General features: G+C 36.0%; 1 protein-coding gene across 1 annotated transcript in view; it reads right to left on the bottom strand.

The window, feature by feature from the left end:
• Window positions 1-2,668: 2,668 nt before the first annotated feature.
• myo3a (myosin IIIA) overlaps window positions 2,669-18,122 on the bottom strand; it is a 122,836-nt gene continuing 107,382 nt past the window's right edge. The window contains 9 exon segments of the mRNA XM_052114476.1: window positions 2,669-3,064; window positions 3,277-3,462; window positions 7,794-7,834; window positions 7,916-8,007; window positions 13,918-14,062; window positions 15,790-16,897; window positions 17,741-17,867; window positions 17,974-18,036; window positions 18,039-18,056. Of these exon segments, the coding sequence (XP_051970436.1) occupies window positions 2,950-3,064; window positions 3,277-3,462; window positions 7,794-7,834; window positions 7,916-8,007; window positions 13,918-14,062; window positions 15,790-16,897; window positions 17,741-17,867; window positions 17,974-18,036; window positions 18,039-18,056 (1,895 nt within the window). The 3' untranslated portion in view covers window positions 2,669-2,949.

Raw genomic sequence — 18,122 nt, forward strand, 5'->3', positions numbered from 1 at the left:
TAAATCGTGATTCACACACTTTATGCCCCTCCTGTTCCACAACCTGCAATTTCTTTCTTTCTTGCTAGATTCTCGTAATTGCTTTACTCCAGCAGTGAGCAGACTTTATCATCAGTATGAGCATGAGTCCTGGTGGGCTGCTTCATGGACCATAACATTCAGCTCTGTTGTCCACATCATGCCCTCTTTTTCTCATTAAACATTCATTAATGAGGAAATTCCTCCCATGGTGACACAGATTATAAAATCCAACAGGAAAACCAAGAATACATACAAAGCCTACAATTCCTTCTATAAATGTATTTATTCGGTGACCGCATGGTTGTGCGCAATGGCGCACGTCTAATATATTTCTGCCATTTCACGGTTTATTGTATTATACCAAGAACCTAAAAAAGCAGAAATCAACTTCTCTAAAACATTTTTACGGATGTAGGAAATAGCAGGTGTTAAAAATTCTTAAACAGATTTGTACATAAACCCAAGAGTTGCATCCATAAACTTGTCAAAAGAGAAATATCTAGATTTTGAATATACTGTGAAATACATTGCTGAAAATGTGTGAGGAATTGTTGGTACCAGACCCTGAGATCCATATTCTAATGTATATAATTAATAGTCCTATTCTATTTCCCATATTCTTATTCTAAGGTGCCACTGAAGCATGAAATCTAGAACAGAATATATATTATACCAAATTGTTATTTCACCCAAGACAAAAGAATAAATAAGAAAAAGTAGGATGCAATATAAACTGAATATCCTTGAGAAAAATGTAACAATAATTACATAGCAATTATTCATTTCATGATGTAACTTTAGTGCACTCAATGTTTAACATCAACAATTATGTACAATTTGATGTGCAATTTATTATATAATTTGTTAATTTACACATTGATAATTCTATTTACATTAAAGTAACACATTTTAAGGATGCATACATCCAACATGTAACTATCCAGGTAATGAATTAGAAGTAATATGTTTGATGTGTAATTTACATCAGTAACTCTAAGAATCACGGACTGAACTGAAAGGTCAATGCTACATGATGTCACTTTAAATGTGTCAATCAGACAGCATGATACTTATGAGATCAAAGCATGCAGGATCATTCATGGTACAGACAATTTAAAACACCCAGTAGTTCAAATATATATGGGGCAAATATAAAAGTCAGTTCCAATGAACATCTTTAAAGACAAAACTTTAATCACATGACTTTCAGAATGCATCCGAAGACATGCTCAACCTGAGTTAAAAATCATGTCCTGTGATTGTCAGATAGAAATGGAAACACCTTTTAAAGGAATAGTTCACCCATGTTGTCATCATTTACTCACCCTCATGTTGTTGCAAAGCTGTAAATCTTGGATTATTCAGTAAGTGTTGGATTTTGAATGGTACATGCAATAAATCATGTATACTTATTAATATCCTATGATACCAATGTTCTTCAGACAAACAAACGTGTAATAGAGATGGTAAATGTATATTCAACCTAGCATATTAAAGTAAAACAGTAGTTCCTCATGTGTTTCCCATAACGTCAATCCAACCCAGAATGACTTTGTTACTTCTGTGAAATACAACAGGGGAATTTATAAAATGTCTTTAAAGTGTTTATTGGTAACAATTTACATTGTTATTCCCTTTGTTAAGAGTTTATAAAGGTGTTAATTAATGACTAATATGTCATTTACAAATATATTATAAATCATTTATATGCAGTTTTAGCACCAAACGGGCAACTTTAATCCAAAATTTACCAAATAGTGAGCATTTTAACTGACATGCTATAAATGTTTACTAAATACTCAATTCATACTTATTTAATAAAAAATAATGCCCAAATTCATGATTTGTGTCACAAAGTATCAATAGTGAGATTTTGAAGTGGGATTATGTCAGTGTGCTACAGTCTAATTTGTTTTTGTTTCAATTACAGAGAATCATTGTAAAATGTTTTTAAATTTGTCAATTTTGTTAATTGTAAAATTATTAAACGTAATAAACTGTCCTAACTTACCCAGTCCTAGTTATTTAAAGTCCTCTGCATTTTCAGGTCTACATTTCCTTTATGTACATAGGTTTCTAATGTTAGCAACTCCTTAATAAATGCTTTATATTTGTCCACTTTACATTAAGGTACAATTTACTAATGTTGAATAAACATTAAGAATTTATAACAGGTTAAATGGCTCACTATTTCACATGCAAGTCATTATTTTTATGAATGATGTTATAACCGCATATAAATCATATATAATGCATCTATAAATGAGTTATAAATAATTAATAAACTCCTTTATTATCCCTTCAAAAAGGGAATATTAATGTAAATTGTTACTGGTTTATTTTTAATCAAACATGGCAGCTACCTTGATAAAACCTCAATAGTTTGTGCATCTTGTTCATCCAAACATCCTGATGTCATATCGCATGTTTGGTCACGAGACATGATGAGAACCAATGAGGTTTGATGTTATTCATGTTGCTGCAACACCTGATTTAAGTGTTTTACTTTGTTAATGATTTGATTTGAGAGTCAATAACGACATAAATCTTCTCCTGTTCATCGCACAGAGTTATCTTGTTGTCTCAAAAGTCCAGAAGAAGAAGAATAGAGTGTATAGTCATTTAGATTACTTTTACTGTGGTTTTCTGGAGTTTGTATTTTTTTTCTTAACACACCAGTCACTATTTACATACATTATCACATATAAACCCTGTGAAGACTTTTTTTTTTTTTTTTAAATCAAATATTTGTTTTCCACAAAAGAAAGCAAGTCATGCAAGTTTGGGGTGACATGAGAGTGAGTAAATAATGTTTATTTTTGAATTTTTAGGGGGAACAATTCCTTTAAAGACAACTGGCACCAACGAGGTCTATTATAATATGTACGTTCTAAAGCTCTGGATATTTCTGAGGCTCTGGCCAGAGGTCTAGGGCTGTGTGAGAAGTCTTCGTCTCTGGGAGGTCTTCCTCAGTATCTTTCTGAAGTCGTAGGGGTTGTCTTCGCTTTGACTCTCTGTAGAGGGCATTCTAGAGAATGAGTGTCTGCAGATACAGAAGGGTAGATAAAGTACGACATCACAAGGAAATGAAGACACAAGGACAAGCAGATATTGTGCAGCGAGAATGGATAAAACGCCTTTATATCTGCATCTTGCATCCGATCACATTTATCATGGCTGCCATACAATATATTGCAGTGTGAGGTCATTTTTTAAACACAGACTGACTGATGCAAGTGTTTGATGGTCTCTTACCTCTCCTCATTTGGGTCTACAGGGATTTCATATTTGGGGACATCAGACAGTGGTCTCTCCAATGATCGCCTCCTCTCTATGGAAGCCCTTCGTTTGCTTGAGCGCCGTCGGCCACTGGGGAGAGAGCTTGAGGACCTACTTGACAAACCCTGGTAGTATGGGTCATCATTGTCCAGCTTTTTGGGGCTGGTGATTAAAAGATAACAGATGAATCTGTAACTGAAGTTCTCACACCAATTCTTAAAGGAATAGTTCACCTCATGTTGTTCCAAACCCAGCCTGACCTCAAGACTGTGATGTCATTTTTTGCTAAATATTCTGTGTACACGTATCGCATCAGATCTGAGGTGAAATTTCCACAGTGTGGCGCTAAAAGCGAGTTAAATGGTCCCCAAAACAGGTGAGCTATTTAAGGTTAATGCTCTATTGAATTTGAACCCTAAGCCTTAAACCTAATCCTAACAGGAAGCGCCATAAAAGCAAATGTGAGATGAAAAACTGAATCAACCATGTCGTTTTGTTGTGCTTCTATGACACTTTCGGCTCACATGTCGACAGGACACGTACCCCACTCCTTTACATCACAAGGGCAACACTCTATCAGTCGAGCTACCACACAATTGGATCACATTGAAACAAGCTTGTAAATATAGTTAGTTACGTAATGCAAATGTTAAAATTGCCTTAGAAGTCATGCGTTATGTTAAAAGTGTTCAGATGTTATAAGACAGCAGAGTATAAAGTGTACATGAACTAATGATCTGCCATTTAGTGGATTTTCAGTGAATAACAACTTAAATTTTGGTGTAACATATACCTTCAGAATATTAAATTTGATGTCCTTTTTGATTATGATACTATTGACACTTTTTCAAATGGAAAAGAGCCGCATGAACATTCTACCTAATATCTCCTCAGGTTTGGAACAACAAGAGAGTGAGTAAATGATGACAGAATTACATTTTCAGTTGAACTATTCCTTTAACCAATGTACAATGCTGTATTTATCATTCTTTGTTGCCAAAAATGCTTGCCTTTAGCCACAATGTATTGCTCCAGATAATAATTAATGTGTATTTTTACATAGCGTAATGGCTCCATCAATCGCAGTTTTCTGTGTTGAGGGAATTTCACGGCTGTTCTGTAGGATATAAGCGTCGGCCTACAGGCTCTTCTCCAGTGATGGACTCAAATGGAAATTTTCTTTTAGTGAACTTTACTCATTGTCTCTGGGCTGCTCAGCAGAATTATGTAATGAAAACAGCGATCTATAAGAGCGATGAACCAAAGAGCCTGTGGCTCATGCAATTATATCACTCAGACCCACTGGCCTACACATGCACTTCCTGTCTCTCTCACATTGTGCGTCTCTCTCTAATTTATGCAACAAAAAATATATATAAAATAAAATCACACAAACAATGTGCAAATAAAGCTTTTTTTCCATCCCATGTGTTCAAAAGAACAAAATCTTCACTTCCTGAGAAACTGTAGCCAGTGACTCTTTTATTACTAAAATACGCAGCATGAGTATAAACCCAGCTACACACAGCGTCTACAGTTTTAGAGAAAATGTACCTACGGATAGCTTATAGTTATCTCTTCATAATAAACTGGGATAAGAGAACATCTTTGAACAGCAAAAGTTACGCATTTCAATAAAATAACATTGTATTACAGTATTTATTGTGATGTAACAGAGCAAAATGTTCTGTATTTTTTATTTTTATGTAATAGATCAAAAACTGTATTACTGTCTTTCAAGTGAAACAGGCAGTCCGAACTCAGGAAAATTATGTGATTGAGGCGACATTTATGTGGTTAATTACACTTTTCAAGGTGAAATGTCCCCAGATGAGGTTTCCCCGGTCAACGCTCTAGTTTTAAATCAACAAAACCGACCTCCCTCCCCTAAACCTTAAACCTAAACCTAACCGACAGTGTCAGATGGGCAAATATTAGATGACAAATGTCATTTTGTGGTGATTCTATGACACTATTGGCTCACATGTCCATTTGCTCTTCAAGACTCATACGTGTACTATGCGAGTGCAACACTCAATCAGTTGAGCAACAGTGTGAATTGATCACGCTCAATCAAGCTTGTTGGTTTTGTAATGAATGACAGGTATCGGCTTACCCATGAGCTTTAGTAAAAGTGTTTAAATAGCATCATGTGAGGAACAAGGCGAAAAGTGAGTGTTTATGAACTGATAATCTGCTGTTTGACTTGTGATTTAGGGAATAAAAGTCATTGTTGTTGTTGCACCTCTAGTGTTCATCTCACCAGGAAACTGATGCAATACGTACAAAAGCCAAAAATCATTTTGAAAGACAAAACAATGTGATTCTCTAAGAACAAGTTTAAAACCAGATATTAAACTAAAATAGCATCTCACTATATCACACACATTGATCTATCACAGCCATATGCTACAGGAACTAGTCGTAATATACAAGTTTCACTATGTAAAAGTGTGCAGTGTCATAAATGCGCTATATAAGTGCAACGTTCATTCATTCAAGCTATTAGCATCAGCATTACAAATAACACTTCATTTAAATCGATTACCCAGAGAATTGTCCATAATTTAGTTTTCATTGACCGACCTAATTCTTTATGCTTTACCTACAGCATATTCAATCTGGCATGAGTCAACATATCATAGCAGTGAGTATAATTAAGAAACACTAGATAGTGTGATACTAGTCTCAAATGCAATTACCACATACAGCAATTCAAATCGTTGCCTAGAGAGAGGAGTGACATTTTTTCTACTTCACATAATTATGATTGGTCATCTCATATATATATATATATATATATATATATATATATATATATATATATATATATATATATATATATATATATATATATATATATATATATATATATATATATATACATATATATATATATATATATATATATATATATATATATATATATATATATATATATATATATATATATATATATATATATATATATATATATATATATATATATACATATATATATATATACATATATATATATATATATATATACATATATATATATATATATATATATATACATATATATATACATACATATATATATATATATATATATATATATATACATACATATATATATATATATATATATATATATATATATATATATATATATATATATATATATATATATATATATATATATATACATATACATATATATATATATATATATATATATATATACATATACATATATATATATATATATATATATATATATATATATATATATATATATATATATATATATAAATCCATTTATCTTACGTCTTTAACATCTTCATTTTGTTAAAAAAGAGAAACTGTTAAATTTATAGGAATGGTCCACCCATAAATGATAATTCTCTCATCATTTACTCACCCTAATGTCGTCTCAAACTCGTATGGGGGAACACAACTTATGTGGAATACATTACAGATATTTGAATGGAGATATGTTATATCTGTTTGTCCATTCAATGCAAGAGAATGGTGAACACATTTTTAAGCTTCAAAAAGGATATAAAACCAGCATAAAAGTAATCCATAAGAATCCAGTGGTTAATTTCATGTCTTCTGATGTGATCTAATCGGATATGATTGAGAACAAGCCAAAATATAACTCCTTTTTCCAAGTCTTCTTGGCGATCTTGATTTCAAGAGCGATTACACTTCCTTACACCAATGTGGCAGGACAGAGGGCGGGGCTGGGTCATTATCCTACACACCTGGTCCCGGGTTTCGGCACCAGTGTAAAGGGATCAATGGAAAGGAGGAGGCGAGAACCGGCTTTTCAATATAAATAATAGTTTTAATGATAAACTTAAAAGACAACATAAACACACACATGATGGACATGTCCGTAAACTATCTCTCTCACCCGCACGATCCCCCGCAGTCGACCTTTAACCCTCATGGAGGCATAATTAGCCTAAAACTGGACCGGGTGTGTAGCATAACGACCCGGCCCCGCCCTCCGCTCTGCCACAGCCATCTAGCGCTCTGCACAGAGAGCGTTTATCATTTTCGGTAAACAATGCCATTAAATTGGATTTACCAGAGATTATTCATATTCATTTATTTTTTGTCTTGTGATTTTGAGCTACGATAGGACCTGAACATGTTCTTGCCATTTTAATCAGATTCACCCAAATATCCTATTTAATACCAAAGGTTCAGATTGTATTTATTAATTTATCATCTCGGGAACACAACTTTACGAGATGATAACTGGATGCCACTCACTAAATAAATGCAACGCAATAAGGTTATGTGACAGCACTGAAGAATACTAGTTTGTTAAACATGTAGTGTTGCATTCTGCATACTGTTTCACATAATATGTGTAGTAGACAGTACACATTGCACACTATGTAGTATGCATTAAGCAGTACACTAGTATTCCTCTCTGAACATTGCATCCAGTGAGAATACACATTCTTGTAGAATCTACCATTTGATTTTTTTACCTTTGTTTTCTTGGTCTTCTTTTACCGTCCTGGACAGACCTCTAAAAAAAGAGCCAGAGTCAGAAGAGATCATAAAGCTAAGCTCAGATAATCCTCAGGTAGAGTCAGTGTCATTGACTCACATGAATGAGTGTGTAGTATGTGGAGTCCTCCGGGGTGTTGAGAGTCTTTGGTTGTTGTGTTCGGCGAGGTGTCCGCGAATGCTTTGTTTCGGCTGTGGGGTCAAAACACATTAGACAATTGAAAATAACTAGAAAGGAAGAAAGACAGTAAGTCTAGAAAGAAAACAACAACTAGAAGAAATACCAACCAGGCTACATTTTAAAATGGGATCAAAGTGATTTTTGACCTGTAAGATAAATACTTATAAACCCTTTCCAGAGTCTAGTAGTGCATAGGTCCCCTGTGTGAATGTGAATATAACAAACAATTCCTTGGTGGGAGGCCCTGCTGCTACACACAGACAGAGAGATTTCTGAATGGGATCAGCACAAAACATCCAGCTGACCTTTGAACCCTCTGTTCTTATCGAACAAACCATGCAGTATACCCAGAGGCCTCAGTATTTGTAATTATCCACTAACAATCAATCAGAAATGCTCTCTTGTTCACACACCATTCCATGCAGAATGACACAGACACATATACTGTAAGTATAAATATAATATATAAAGTAAATGAAGAAAAACATATATTTTGATAACTACAATACATTCTAAGTGAATTATTTGAAACGCTTTACATAGGCAGCAACTCTGCAGTGACCTTGCATGAAGTGCGCAAGAGACTCGACACACCAATGATTCCAATAAAGCACAACAGTGTCCGACCACTTTTCAGCCATCTTGGTTTCTTAAGTATTTATTTGAGGGATTTCATTAAATCCTCCATAAAAGAGTTCAAAGCCATGAACCAAACCAACCAGCTCTGAGGTGAATCACAACATTACAAACTTTGATTTGTAGCAAAAAAAAAAAAAAAGTATTTAAAAACCAGACACAAAGACAAGGCATCTTTCACCCTAAAATGTAAATTCTCATAATTTACTCACACTCATGATATATCCCAGGTGTGTATGACTTCCTGTCTCAGCTCGGTAGGTTCTTAAAATGCAAGTGGATGGTGATCTGACTTTTGAAGCTCCAAAAATCACTTTAGACTTCAAAAGCATCTCGTTGGCTTTTAGTGCTAAAAAGGTAAATATTATAGAACTTTACTATAATCCATCACTTCCATTCGGTAGTGGTATGCGTGTGTGACGTTGACGTAATCAAGTTAGCACACGAGACACTTGTGAACTGACGGACATGCGACACAGCCGCAAGAGCAGTGCTGTTTTCAACTGAATAGGAGGAACACTGTACAGAAGCTTCATTGGTTTTGGTTTATATCTGTATTTATCTGTTACTTTACTCACAATGGTGCATTTGTGCCGCTGGTGTCTTGTGGATAACGTTTAAACTGATTGTCAGTCATTTTTGGAGCCTCAAAGTTAAAGGGATACTTCACCTAAAAATGAAAATTCTCTCATCATTTACTTACCCTCATGCTATTCCAGAAATGTATGACTTTCTTTCTTCTGCAGAACACAAATTATGATTTTTAGAGGAATATTTCAGCTCTGAAGGTCCATACAATACAAGTGAATGAGTGCCATAATGTTTACACTCCAAAATGTACATAAAAGACAGCATAAAAGTAATCCATGTGACTCCAATGTTTAAATCCATATATTCAGAAGTGATATGATAGGTGTGAGTGAGAAACAGATCAATATTTCAGTAATTTTTTGCAATAAATTCTTCTCCCTAACCAGTAGGGGCGATATGAATGAAGAATGTTTATCACCAAAACACAAGTAGAAGAATGAGAAGTGACTTATATATTGATCTGTTTCTCACCTACACCTATCATATCACTTCTAAAGACATTGGTTTAACCTCTGGAGTATTAAAGATAACCTTTATGCTGACTTGTGTGATTTTTTTTAACTTTCAAAATTTTGGCACCCATTCACTTTTATTGTATGGACAAAAAGAGCTGACAGGTTTTACAAATCTTCATTTGTGTTCTGGTGAATAAAGAAATTCAAACACATCTGGGATGGTATGAGGGTGAATAAATGATGAGAGAATTTTCATTTTTATGTGAACTATCACATTAAACTACCTTTAATGACGAAGTTTTGGAACATACAGCTTGTGCATTTCATTTGTGTTCCATCAACTGTACCTGCCTTTTGATGCCAAATACATCCTTATCAAATATACATTTTACTTAAGATTAAGAGCTTAAACTATGAAAAATGACCTTTGCTCTGTTTTCATTGCATCTGTTAACTAACACAAGCACTGTTTATCCTGGGGAAAAGTCAGTGTGAAGCTAATTCATCAATGTCCACCCTGGCCAGCGGGCACAGGCTGCAAAGTTTGCCATATTTATTGAATGTGTCCCTTAAAAGGTTATCAGCAATTTTTGATTGCTCAGAGAAATAAAGCCAATTTGCTGCTCGTATGTTAATGCTTGCTGTAATTGCTGGGGCACCTTTGAATGCAATGTGATTAGCATTTAAAGACCTTTCATGCACATGGGAATTTGATTGGCATTCAAAGGACACTTCTGTGTAGAAACAATAACAATGGATGCCGGTTATGATTATTTATTGTGACTGTTTAGCCTTCAAACACATTTCGCAGTTGCAATAAATCATTAAATAAACTTGTGACAGATGATCACAAACTTTAAGATGAAATCATTTTGATCTCCTGAGCAACTTAAGGTTTAATTTCAAGAGAGTATTATGTCAGTGTGGTTCTAAGGCCAGAAATATTTTATCCGGAAGTACTCAATTGCGTACCTATACAGGTGAAACTCGAAAAATTAGAATATCGTGCAAAAGTTCATTAATTTCAGTAATTCAACTTAAAAGGTGAAACTAATATATTATATAGACTCATTACAAGCAAAGTAAGATATTTCAAGCCTTTATTTGATATAATTTTGATGATTATGGCTTACAGCTTATGAAAACCCCAAATTCAGAATCTCAGAAAATTAGAATATTACATGAAATCAATAAAAAAAGGATTTTAAATACAGAAATGTCGGCCCTCTGAAAAGTATAATCATGCATATGTACTCAGTACTTGGTTTGGGCTCCTTTTGCATTAATTACTGCCTCAATGCGGCGTGACATGGATGCTATCAGCCTGTGGCACTGCTGAGGTGTTATGGAAGACCAAGATGCTTCAATAGCGGCCTTCAGCTCTTCTGCATTGTTTGGTCTCATGTCTCTCATCTTTCTCTTGGCAATGCCCCATAAATTCTCTATGGGGTTCATGTCAGGCGAGTTTGCTGGCCAATCAAGCACAGTAATACCATGGTCATTGAACCAGGTTTTGGTACTTTTGGCAGTGTGGGCAGGTGCCAAGTCCTGTTGGAAAATGAAGTCAGCATCTCCATAAAGCTTGTCTGCTGAAGGAAGCATGAAGTGCTCTAAAATGTCCCGGTAGACGGCTGCGTTGACTCTGGACTTAATAAAGCACAGTGGACCAACACCAGCCGATGACATGGCTCCCCAAACCAACACAGACTGTGGAAACTTCACACTGGACTTCAAGCATCTTGGATTGTGTGCCTCTCCATTCTTCCTCCAGACTCTGGGACCTTGGTTTCCAAATGAGATGCAAAATTTGCTCTCATCAGAAAAGAGGACTTTGGACCACTGAGCAACAGACCAGTTCTTTTTTCTTTAGCCCAGGTAAGACGTTTGACATTTGAAGCCCATGTCCAGGACCCGTCTGTGTGGTGGCTCTTGATGCAGTAACTCCAGCCTCAGTCCACTCCTTGTGAAGCTCCCCACACATTTGAATGGCCTTTTCCTGACAATCCTCTCCAGGCTACGGTCATCCCTGCTGCTTGTGCACCTTTTTCTTCCACACTTTTCCCTTCCACTTAACTTTCTATTAATGTGCTTTGATACAGCACTTTGAGAACATCCAACTTCTTTTGCAATTACCTTTTGAGGCTTTCCCTCCTTGTGGAGGGTGTCAATGATGGTTTTCTGCACAACTGTCAGGTCAGCAGTCTTCCCCATGATTGTGAATTCAACTGAACCAGACTGAGAGACCATTTAAAGGCTCAGGAATCCTTTGCAGGTGTTTTGGATTAATTAGCTGATTAGAGTGTGACACTTTGAGACTACAATACTGAACCTTTTCACAATATTCTAATTTTCTGAAATTCTGAATTTGGGGTTTTCATAAGCTGTAAGCCATAATCATCAAAATTATATCAAATAAAGGCTTGAAATATCTTACTTTGCTTGTAATGAGTCTATATAATATATTAGTTTCACCTTTTAAGTTGAATTACTGAAATTAATGAACTTTTGCACGATATTCTAATTTTTCGAGTTTCACCTGTAAGTATCGCCTGTTTCACATATGTCTTTGTGTGCGAAGGTAAGTCAATGAGGGAGTATTTCAGTACAATAATTTATGTTGAGTCATAAAAGTCTTGTATTGTGAAAGACTGTGACGATAAATAAGCTTATAGTGAATTTTCGACATGTTTTCAGTTGAGTTCATCTCACATGAGTGGTCATGATTTCATACATATGTTTCAATATTTCTATTTGTTTCTTTATTTAAAATGTAAAAATACTGAGTGCATCTTTAAGCCATTAACTGATTAGGCAGCAAGGCAGATGTTTTTGGATGCAGCCACAGTTCGTGTAAAACAGCCCTAACAAAAGTGTAGCTCTGATGCTGGCGTTCTCCATCAGTGCTGTTGTTTTTATAGTTGCTATTGAATCACGCATGAAAATGTCAAACTTCTGAAGAAAAATCGTGGACACGTAACTACAGGGTTCTTTTTGTGAGTGCAAATGCAAGAGGGGAAAGTACCGGGACTGTGTGTGGGAAAAGTGGCTTAAGTGTCCAAAATACTCTCCAAGCAAATATTCAGGTGTTTTATAGACCTTCTTCAAGTAGTGGCTTATTAGATTTTTTTTACCAGGAATGAAATCGAGGCTGTGAGTGATAGACTTACCATCTATTCAATGACATGCACTGAAAAGCACTATACAGCTCCTAGATCACACATGATTTTTCACAACTCTAGGAGTTTCTTGTCAACTGAATGTTCTTGGAAATATATTTTTCAATGTTTTGTCTACGGAATGATCCAAAACCATCATGAGTGTGGGCTTCTTTGATTCAGCATCATCTGCTTTTGCCATTTTCACATTTTCTGTTTATTATACAATTGGATTGTATTTTACTAAATAACACCTTTTCAAAGACATATAGCACATGGCTGTGATCTTTCTGATATTTGTACAGATCGTGTGGGCACATCTGTCATATACAGCACCATTCTAACCGAAACAGAGAAACCATAATCTCTCCTGACAAACAATCCTGTTTCATTTCGACTCCAGGTGCATGTCAGGAATCACAGAATCTGCAGGAACAGAAATAAAATAAACAAACCTTCTGTGCTGCTTCTCAGGCTTATCCTCCCAAAGCAATTAGACGTATCATCTGAAAAAATCAAATGAACAGTAGATGTGTGCAGCTGTAGGGATTTCTGATGACACATCTCCTTGAGCCCAATTTGCCTGTTTTGGCAGTCGACATTTGATTTTTGATATGATAAGTCACAGCGAGAGGAAAGGAAACTTTAGCCACTGATAAAATCGACAGCCTGCTGGTATACTGCTGGAGTTTTAATCAAGCCAGAGCTTTCATCTTATTCAGCACCTGAAGTAGGCCAAACTGCTATATCCTCTCTCTGCAAGCGAGCACACCAAGATAACCGGAAACATCCACTTTTTTGGGTGTTGAGACATGAGCAGAGATAGTCTGAAGACCAAAGTGCCATGTTTTACTGAATTAAACTATACATATAAATAAAGAGTTATTTTGGGGGGGAAAACAGTATTAACCAATGATATCAAAGCCTAATGTGTTGCAATTCAATCAAATCCTGATGGGAAAAATTCAAGTCATTACACATTCTGTCACATTACAGAAATGAAATGCATTGAGAATGCTGCTTCATGTCGTCTTTAAAATTACTGGGACGTGACAAAATAATCACTCTTTTATCTGTGTTTTACCTGAGGTCTGGTAGTCCCCCATGTAGCCATTAATGGCTTGTCTTTTCACAAACATCCCATTCTTGCTGGGGTTGAGCTGATGGGCGAGGATAATTTCATTAAGCTTCTTCTGCAGGGTAAGGTATTCCTCCGAGGCCTTGGTTACCTAAAAGAAACAAGAAATAATACTGGTCACAAAGAGAATTTGACTCTTCGATCAAAGGCTGTAGAATTTATATGGTTGTTTCTTCAACTTCGGGCATTTTTAGCACTGTGGACTTCTAGGAAACATTTTTCACACTCTCAAACTGTTTTTTTTCTCTTCTACTCTCCAACATTGCACGTACAGAACATGTACACAGAAGTTTTCTGTCATTTTGTTCTGAAAGTCATGAACATTCTCACCACGCTGTCATTTCTGACACATCTCAAATTCTGTATTGTGTTTAATAAAATTCTGTGCTGGAAATGATGCTGACAGAAATAATGTTTTTAATGTTTTTGAAATAAAATGGCAGTTTCTTTTGTCTCGCTATATATAATATCTTAGCAAACATTTTATGCATCCTAAATAAACAAAATTCAATAATAGTTTGACACTTTTTGCATAATTTGGTAAAATTGCAGCTTGACTGGAAATGAGGCAAAATACAAAATCAGTGATATTTCCATAGATATTCGTAGTCTTCAAACATCACTTGTCTCATATTTCATCTCAAGTTTGCTCTTCACTTCTGTCATCTTTTGTCAACTTTTGAAATAAATATATAAATAAATAAAATAGAGGCAAAATTGTTTGGTATGGTGAAAATGATGCCACAACTGTGGGACAAATGTACTTTTTTCAGAAATAATTTTCAAATAATAAATATTGAAATAATGTATGTTTATTTCACTTTTTGTTTAGATTATCATAGTTTTAAACATGTAATAATTTGTAATTTTTATCATGGATTTTGGATATAGTTCAATTGAAAGTCTGGATCTGGGACAGTCAAAGGCTGAAACAGTCAAATCTGTAGATAAAAGGCATAAAAAGTACCAAAATAAATGATAAAAGCCAGGTAAAATATTTCCAATTGAGTTTAAACGAAACCCTTGTGACTAAAAGAAAAAAGTCCAAATCTGAAAAATAAAACCAGTGGGACATAAAATTACCTGACGTTGAAGAAACACATGCTTGAAATGATGTCTTATATCTTGGATAGATCCAATGCTGCTCATTAAAGGAATAGTTCACCCAAAAATGGACATTGTATTGTCACATATCATTCTGACCAACCCCAACTGACTTTCTTTCTCCCAAGGAACACAAAAGCAGAGGTTTAACAGAATATCCAGGCTGCTCTTTTTCATACAATGAAAATGAAGGGCTTTACAAGCTCCAAAAATTACAAGCACCATAAAATTACCATAAAAGTAGGCCATAAGACTCATGCACTATATTCCAAGTGTTCTGAAGCTATGCAATTTTATGTTTTGTGTGAGGAACAGAAGTTGTCATTCCCTGACTATCTTTTCCTCCGCTGATTCCCGCTATCAGTGACATCAAACACTATTGGTCCCGTTTGACCGACATTGAGGTAAAACCTGGTGTGGCACATCTTGACAAAACATCTTTTGATATATGTGAATTTGAAATATACTGCAACACAAAAGTTAGATAGACTACCTTTTATAGTAATTTAATGGTGTTTTTTTGTTCATTAGTTTTGGAGCTTGACAGCCCCAGTGACCAGTCACTGTGACATACTGAAAAATACTTTATTTTGTGTTCCCCTAAAGAAGAAAGTTATGCAGGTTTTCAATGCCACGAGAGTGAGTAAATGTTGACAGAATGTTACATTTTGGGTGAACTATTCCTTTAATTTTACATGAAAATATAGTAAGTACCTGCATGAAGAGCTTCTCCACTTCCTCTTCCTGTTGTTGAGATGTGGCCTTCAGGTTCTTCCTGTCTTTGTAACCTCTGAAATTGCTCTGGATTTTTATAGCTGCCTGCTCCTCATCATATAACCCTTCCTCACCCTGAGTCTCCACCTCTTCAATGAACTCCTTCCGTTCAAGCTCAATGTCTGTGATCTCCAGGACTTTCTCGTTCTCCTCTGCATCTTCAGGCACATTTTCTCCTCTCCCTTGCCCTCCCTCTCTTTCCGCTCTCAGTCTCTTTCTCTCGCAATGACCTCTGAAGTTGCTCTGTAAAACAGTTGCAGCATGTTCCTCGTCCACACTGGCTGGGATATCAAACGCCTCATCTGAATCTAGTTCTTGGGCTTCCTGAAGATCTGTTGGTTCATCTAAAGGAGGTGGAAATTCATCAATGGGGATGTCGTCTTCCTCTTTCGTCCTTTTCTTGGGGATCTTGCCTTCCTCCTGGAGTCGCTTGCGCTCTTTGTGGCCACGGAAGTTGCTCTGAAGAACCACTGCGGCTTTGGCCTCTTCATCTTCACCTGAGGGTTCTACTGGAGGCTCATCTTCTTTTCCTAAATCCTCTGGCAATTCCGTCAATTCTTCTGGAGGACTATTTGTCTCCTTCCGCCCTCTACCCGGCATCTTTCCCTCTTCCTGGAGTCTTTTACGTTCTTTATGACCTCTGAAGTTGCTCTGGATAACAGTGGCCGCCTTGGTTTCCTGTTCAATGCCCCCATCCCCTCCAGCAGTCGCTTCCTCAGCCTCCTTCCCCTCTTCCCCCAAATTCTCCTGCTCTCCCTCTTGTATAGCATCCAAGTCTTCTCCAGCATTGACTTGTTCTGCAGTAGTAGACGAGGTACCAGCTAACCCATCCCCAGTCAAGGTCTTATTTCGTTCCCGCCGCTCCTTGTACATCTTTGTCTCTCTGTGGCCTCTGTAATTGCTCTGGAGGACCACAGCAGCCTTTTCGTCTGCCTCATCCACTTCTCCTTGTGCCTGTGGTGGCTCTTCTGAAACTGGACAGAATGCTTCTGGTGGGATCTCTGTCGATTCCTCGATCTTGTCAGCCTTCTCCTTCTGCATGGCTTCCCTGAATAAAGTCAAGCAGGTTATATGACAGAATTGTTATACCTTTGATTCTGATTGATTGAGACAATTTTTGAAAATTAACAAAAATTAATTTTCTCTATTTGCATGATGTTTAATTAACTCCAGGTTTGTTGACTGTGTTTCAGTTCCATATCACTCCACCAGGTTATTTCCATGTTCTGTTTTATGAAAGATTCTTAAAATGTTCTTGTATTAGAACTACTTCCTTATGTCACTAAATGTGGTAACCATGGTATAAGGGGACAATTGAATTACTGAAATTGAATGAAAACTCATGGCCATGTTACGACCTTGGATATGCATTAATTTTCAAGATTTTAAGTGGGTTTTCATTTTAAGCACACTTTGGAAATAATAGATTGAAACAATTAGGGGTGAATTCACTAAACCATTGTGACACTTTTATGTGTGGTATTTCAGTGCAAAAAGTGGTGTCTTATGCACTAACCTCTTGAAATCTAGTTAAGGAGGCGCAATTAGAGGTGAAACTGTGCTGAGTCTTCAGACTTTAAATTATGTAATTGTCATTCCTTTCCGAAATTTCCTGATCTACATTATTCCTTTAGTGAATCAAATGCTAAACCAGTGCAGACCATCCATGCAAATAACCAGCACTTTTACCGGGTGCAATTCATTCTTAGTGAATTCCCCCCATTTATTTAAGAACAAACTGATGTTATCACGCTGGCTTGAAGGCAAGTTTTACTAACCATGACGTTTTAAGATTTTTACCAATTTCCATGACTTTTTCCAAGTCTGGAAATGACATTTTGTAAACCCCCTGATTTTTCAGGTTTTCCACAAACACAAAAATGGTTCCTACTTTTTCCTTTTGAAGCTCTTTCTCTCTTTCTGTCCTCTGTAATGGGCCTGGATCTTTGCAGCAGCTTTGTTCTTCTCATCAACAATCTCCTTGTATTTCTGTCTTGCCAGATATCCTCTGCACACTGTACAGAGAGGGCATGATTCAGTGATCTTTGCTCTCTAAAACCTGTTCATAATATTCTCTTCAATACATTTATGATGTATGGCAGCAGTACGCTTAATTCTTATCAGCCTGGAAGTGGGTGATTGCTGCCTCCGACTTGGCTTTGCTTTTGTCATCAGCCACTTTTTTACAAATTGATGTCCTGTGTATGCTATGAAGAGAACATGATGTTCTAGATTATTGATTCTCAATATCTTATGATGTTTAAGCAGTGAAA

This window comes from Xyrauchen texanus, chromosome 42, assembly GCF_025860055.1.
Source record: "Xyrauchen texanus isolate HMW12.3.18 chromosome 42, RBS_HiC_50CHRs, whole genome shotgun sequence".
NCBI lineage: Eukaryota > Metazoa > Chordata > Actinopteri > Cypriniformes > Catostomidae > Xyrauchen > Xyrauchen texanus.